Genomic DNA, 6618 nt, shown 5'->3' on the forward strand with positions numbered 1-6618 from the left:
ACAAAGCCTTCAGCACCTGGGTTCCTAAGTCACTACAGTGAGTCCTCCTACTGATTCAGGATGGCTCTGCAACAAGTTAAGACATAATTTTCTGTTGTATCCAACCAATTGGCTTTTGAACTGTTTGTCACTGCAGCCTAACTGACCCACAAGTCCACAAACTACAGACCTCCGTTCAAATCCTGCCCACCACTTGTGTTATAAATCAAGGTTGACTGGGACACCAGCATGTCCTTATGTGTGGTCTGTGGCTGCTTTGGCACTATAACGTGTAGTTGAGTAGTTGCAGTGGATCATGGTCTGCAAAGAGGAAAATTTTTGTCTTGTTCTTCACAAAAGAGTTCCAGTTTGCTGAGTCTTTTTGTTTGTTTGTTGAGACAGGATCTCAATATGTAGCCCAGGCTGGTCGCAAACTTGCAGCAATCCTCTTGCCTCAGCCTCCTGAGTGTAAGAATCACAGGGGACCACCATGCTCTGCGAGTTTGCTGCGTCTTGACCAAATCTATCTTGACTGACACAATTAAAAACATAGGTGAGGGCTGGGGATTTAGCTCAGTGGTGCTGCTGCCTGCCTCGCAAGTAGAAGATCCCCGAGTTCGATCCCCAGTACCAAAAACAAAAAACAAACAAACAAAAAAATAAAACAAGCTTGTAAAAAAAAAATAGGTGACAAGAAAATCCAATCATTATTATTTTTTGGTACCAGGGATCGAACTCAGGAACTTGTGCTTGCAAGGCAGGTGTGGTGCCACTGTGCTACATCCCCAGCCCAAGAAAATCCAATTATTTATCAATCGTGACTGTTCTCTAGCTATGTGACCTTAAGTGACTTCACATTTCTACAATTAATTTTTTTTTTACATAACAAGACTTTTATTCAATTTACAGTTCCTTCCTTTACCCTGCAGCAATTTGTGTCACCAGGAACCCCTTCAGAAGCCCAGGCCTCTGCCTCTATTTCTTTCTTTTTTTTTTTTTTTTTTGGTACTGGGGATTGAACTTGGGACCTTGTGCTTGCGAGGCAGGCAGCTGAACCACTGAGCTAAATCCCTAGCCCTATTCGTTTCTTTTTTCTCTTTTTTTTTTTCTTTTTTGTTTTTTGTGGTACTGGGGATTGAACCCAGGGCTTTCACATTGTTTCTACAAGTTTTTAGTTGCTCCTTGTACAAAGTGGGGGTAAATACACTGTCGACTTTGTAGGCCTTCTGTGAGAATTAAATCCACATAAAATACAAAACAGGATCCAGAAGCTTGGAAGGGAAGTGTTGGAGTAGGCTCAAGTAGGGATGCGATGTGAACTGGTGGATATAAGATTGCTCAGGTAAGAGCCCAGTACACTGTAGGCACTCAATAAATGGTTGCATTTTTTCTTCTAATTATATAGAAATGTGTTTGAATATATACAAATGTAGAGATAATAAAAAATAGTATTCTCTTTAATGCTGACATTTTCTGTTAATATTTCTAACATTTCACAGAACATCTTTGGTTGACATTCTACAAACGATGCCATCCAATAATGTCCCAATGCTTTCTTCTTGTGATGACAATTTATATATCTGTAAAAATGACAGACAAATGATGTCTTTCTGATACATTTATGCACTACTAATTTTCATTCTACCAACATTGATAAGTGAAATTTTCATTCATTTATTGGGTTAATGGTATGAAATCATGCATCACAAATGTGATTAAAATAGTCAAAGCAGATAAAAATTCATTGCTTATCTCAAATATTTCCTTTAAAATGTAGTTATGATCATAAAAAACATTCTCTGTACGTAACATATTTGTATCAATTTCAAAAGCACTCATCTAGATACTAACTTCATACTAGTCAATATTCTAAATATACTATATAACCTTGAGAATTAAAGGTACTCACCTTCTGAAAGTTGAGAACGTTTTTATCAAATACATTTCTAATTGTACTTTATGTGCACCTCCTAGTTCTTTTTCTCTATAATTATTCTTAAATCATTTTGAAAATTAACTGTTCGTAAAAGGCCAAACAAATAGGTGCATTGTTTTGTTTTTCGTTGGGTTTTTGTTTTTTTTTTGGTACCTGTGATTGAACTCAGGTCTTTGAGCTTGCAAAAGGGCAGGCGGCAGAACCACTGAGCTAAATCCCCGGCTTTGTTGGTTTTTGAGACAGGATCTACCTACATAGTTCAGGCTGGTCTTGAACTCACTATGTAGCCCAGGCTGGCTTTGAACTCAGGGAGATCCTCCTGCCTCAGCCTCCTGAGTGCTGGAATTATAGGCATGGGCCACCATGCCCGGATAGGTACACTGTTGACCAATAAACAGCATCAGCATTATTCACCTATCACACTCTAAAAATATAAATTTACAAACCTTTTTGACTTCTGAAATATTTGTTATTTCAGGAAGGTTTTTCAGAGAAACCTGAAGACCTTCCACTTGAGATATTAGGTACTCTTGATTTATTTGCTTATTTCCCTCTTCGATGTAAACAATTAGAACTGATGTGTCATTTGCTGAGACACCAAATTTTTTCAAAGCTCCTGAAATCTAAGGAAAAAGAAAAAAAGAAAGAAAAACTGAAAGAATGAACTAGGTCTGAAATATCTACTTATGGGCCTTCTTCAGTCAAGTGCTTCCTGTTTTTCATACCCTAGTTTTTCCCTTCCAGACTCCTTCAATAATCCCTTCCCAGCATCTACTGTTTTGGCCTCTAATGTTCTGCCTGCTTATAGCTGCACCTTGTTCCTGCAAAGTCAAGGCCTTATTTCTCACACAGCATGTAAACAACACCCCCTTTTGGCCCAAGTCACCTTCCACCCACATGTTCCTAGCATCCAGCCAGTCTGAGGCTATCCCTGTGTTTCATATTCTTCTGCCTATGCTTATGCTTTGTCCTCGGCCCATCACTCTTCTCTCTGTGGCTTGGCTGCTGAATGAATACTTGAGGGACCAGGGCCACTCCCACCACCACACTCTCCTCCCTCCAGAATGAATGGCTTCTTCACTATTCTCCTACCTGTGCATTCACAGTCCCGTTATGTCATTTAACTTAGGGCAGCTTAACTTTTGTCTGTTTTATCTGCCTCTCCTCAGAAACACACTTGCTTCTTTTGCTCCTAGAACTAGAATTGGAATAGGAATAGTGTCCTGAATTATTTCAAAATATCTCTAAGAAAATCATGACCTGGTAAACTTTACTGCAAGTACTGGGGAATTCTACTACTACTATGCTGAGATAACTGCATTTTATAAACTTTGTAATCATCTCTTCTTCAACCAAACCACAAGATTTCTAGTGTTCTCTTGACAATATTAGTATCTGGTCGTGTTAGTAACAGTAGTAGTAATACTAAAACTTCACCAGCAATATTTCAGTCATTTTTTCATGTGCTACATGCATGTGGAATGTTGTTAGCTCAGTAATTTTTATTAAAGAAGTAATCCTATGAATACTTCAAACCATGAAATCTTCCTGTGCATTTGGTATGTGAGTGAGCATGGATTCACGACTGCTCTAGGAACCAGAAAGTTCCTGGAACTGTGTATGAAAAAGACATGCATCATTCCCTCAAGGACTTTACAGGAGAGTGAAAGACATGCGTGAATGTACAAAATGTCCAAGCTCAATTTTTATCATTTGGGTTTCTGTCAATCTCTTAAGCAAAAATACTTGAGAGATCTTACTGACCCCACAGGGTAAGGACAGGCAAATCTAGCCTCATTGAATTTAGCCAAAATTTGTTTACTCAGATGGAAACTGACTCCAAAGCTTATTTGTCTAGGTAGTGCTAAACCTCAAATCTCAGTCCAGAGCTCTCTTTGTGATTATTTTGTTTTATTACTAACAACTACTTTCCTAGAGCTTAACCTCTACCCCAACACTAGAGAACACATATATCATTAAGACAAAGTCAACAGAAATATGGACAATAAATTCCACATTGGGCTAGGGATTTAGCTCAGGGGCACCGCTCCTGCCTCACAAGCACAAGGTCCTGAGTTTGATCCCCAGTACCGGGAAAAAGAAAAAAAAAAATTCCACATTACATTGTTATTTGGGGACAGGTTGAAAATAATTTCAGTAGATAGAGCTCGTGTCTTCATTTTTCCCAGTTTGTAGAGGTGAACTGCTTTGTTTGCTGCCACAAGTATCTGAAATGGGTCAACAATCTACGAAGGAGAATACAAACAATAAATGGGGAGGAAAGAAATTACATGGGGAGAATCTGAAAGTCTAAAGATATACCCCTATCTTGTAGTAACTTTGGTATGCAGTTGTTTTACTTCCTGTGACTCACAGGGAACATATTTTTAAAACTATTGTCTGAAGGTCCAGGGTAGTTAAAAAAAAAAAAATCACAGAATCTTAGCTAGACGTGGTAGCGCCTACCTATAATCCTAGCACTTGAGAGGTTGAAGCTGGAGGATCATTGAGTTTGAAGCCAACCTGGGCTACACAGTAAGTTCAAGGCCAACCTGAACTACATACCAAGACCCTGGCCCAAAAAATAAACAAACACAGAATCTTAAAGCTTCAAGGAAATTAAATAGTAAAAAATGTTTTCAAATAACATTTATTCAGGGCTAATAAGGGAAATGCAATATTCTAAACATTTTACCTGCATTATTGTCTACAGTGTTCACATTCCTCAATGAAATCAGTATTATTCACATGGAAAAGATGAAGTCACTGAAGTAAAGAACATCTGGGTTGAGTCCTAGCTCTGTCACTTACCACCCTGAGAACTTGAGCAAGTTCCTAATGTTTCATCTGGCAAAAAATAATAGTACTTACTTGATGAGACTGCTGAAGATGAAGTGAGTTAGGTGAGAGAAAGCACTAAGTACAATGCTAGGGACAGAGAGAGCGCTATGTAAGTGGTTGCTACAACTTGCTCAAAGTCATAGTAAGTGGCAGAGCTGGATTAAGTCCAGGTACTAAAGTCTCACAGTGTCTGCTCTTAACCACCATGCTGTATCTTCTCCACAGACACTGTCTTGTTCAGAATCCTCATTTCACAGATGAGAAGCTGGACAGCTGGGCATGTGCCAGACCACAACTGTGGTCAGAGCTACACCATGACCTTTTCTCTTCTTCAGGACAGGGCCTGCACTTCTGCTTCCATTCATTTGTAAATTCAAGGCTGGCTAAGTCTGACTCGGACAAGAACTTTTCACCTTAAGATGACAGAATTTTAGCCTAAACTACAACATGAAAAATTAACATACTCTGAAAAATCCCTTTATGGTTCACTCAGTTTCACACTTTGTACTCACCACTGTAGGATTTATTAATGAACCATCAATGCTGCCTTCCATGGCCTTTTTTCTCAAGTCTCCAGCATTTTTTATCTTTAAATAACAGAAGGGTCACCCTGCATTCGGGAAATAGATCCAGCTCACGTGTTAACTGCATTTCATAGACAAGCAGGATTCTACCACACCAACCTAAAAAGCAACAGATTTCTTTTTAAAATGTTAACATTAGCCTGATATTGTGGTGCATGCCTGTAATCCCAGCACCAGGGAGGCTGAGGCAGGAGGATTGGAGATTCAAGGCCAATCTGGCCTACACAATTTCAAGGCTGGCGTAGACAACACAGCAAGACCTGTCTCAAACAAAACAAACACAAAAACTTAACATTGTGACTTGTTTTTTTAAAAATTCCTTGCTAACAAGTGAAAGTAAGTTACTATGAAATGACAGGAACAGTCAACTAGAAAAACCCAACCCCAAACACATTTGGCTTCCTCATGCTTTCTCTACTAATCCTGCTGAGGTGTTTCTAGTTCTTTTCCCATTGCTGGGAAAGGGTCACAGGAGCTGCCTGATCCCCTGCCTGTCCAGATGAGAGGCTCACATGCGTGACTGACTGACTCAACCAGGAGTAGAATATTAGGAAGTTTTGGAACATAGGCTACTTACAGTATTAATGAAACTTTACCCCACCTTCGCTTTTTAACTTTCTGATCTCACTATTTTATTTACATTTTAGCAGAAACTAGAGACAAATATTAAGAAAATAATTGTAAAGTATAAAGTATCACACTTGACCCAAAGATATTCATCCCATGCATGGGGATTAGCAGAGAAAATACAATAAATAAAAAATAAATAACATTGGTCCTTTCTTAGATATAAGTTTAGCAGGGAAGAACAGGGTATATATAAAGACATAAAAGAAGTACAGAGTAGGCATGTACTCAGTGATAGAACTGCTTTCCTAGCATGCTCCAGGCCGTGGGTTCTATCCCCAGCACTGAAAAATAAAGACATAACTATATCCTTGAATGGAAAACTAAGTACTATAAAATTTGATTTTTGAAAACAAGTTTAACTTTTTTAGGCAGTCCTGGCGATTTAACCTAGGACTTCACATGCCAAGGGTGTGCTCTACCACCCAACTATATGACATCATCAGCTCCCAACAGTTAGTTTTGGTGAGGCCATTTGCTAAGTTCATTTCATCCTTTTACTCTGCAGTTTCCATTTCTTGGACTCGTTCTTAAGGAATCAATTCAAAATTTGGGTATTATAATAAGATGCATTTCTCATTATATTTTAACAGTGAAAGGTTAAGAACAACTTATCTAGCCAATAACAGGATTAGTGATAACTAAACAACC

General features: G+C 38.7%; 1 protein-coding gene across 1 annotated transcript; it reads right to left on the minus strand.

The window, feature by feature from the left end:
* Window positions 1–957: 957 nt before the first annotated feature.
* LOC147825765 (EKC/KEOPS complex subunit TPRKB-like) lies at window positions 958–5416 on the minus strand. The gene is made up of 4 exons (XM_087184357.1): window positions 5269–5416; window positions 4039–4161; window positions 2362–2538; window positions 958–1559 (listed from the first exon to the last, which is right to left on the minus strand). Exons 1-4 carry the CDS (start codon window positions 5308–5310, stop codon window positions 1473–1475), a joined length of 429 nt encoding a protein of 142 aa, XP_087040483.1. The 5' UTR covers window positions 5311–5416; the 3' UTR covers window positions 958–1472.
* Between the last annotated feature and the right edge of the window lie 1202 nt (window positions 5417–6618).

The sequence above is a fragment of the Heterocephalus glaber genome, unplaced genomic scaffold (genome assembly GCF_053883595.1).
Source record: "Heterocephalus glaber isolate CG9 unplaced genomic scaffold, H.glaber_assembly_v1.0 deba00001494, whole genome shotgun sequence".
Lineage (NCBI taxonomy): Eukaryota > Metazoa > Chordata > Mammalia > Rodentia > Bathyergidae > Heterocephalus > Heterocephalus glaber.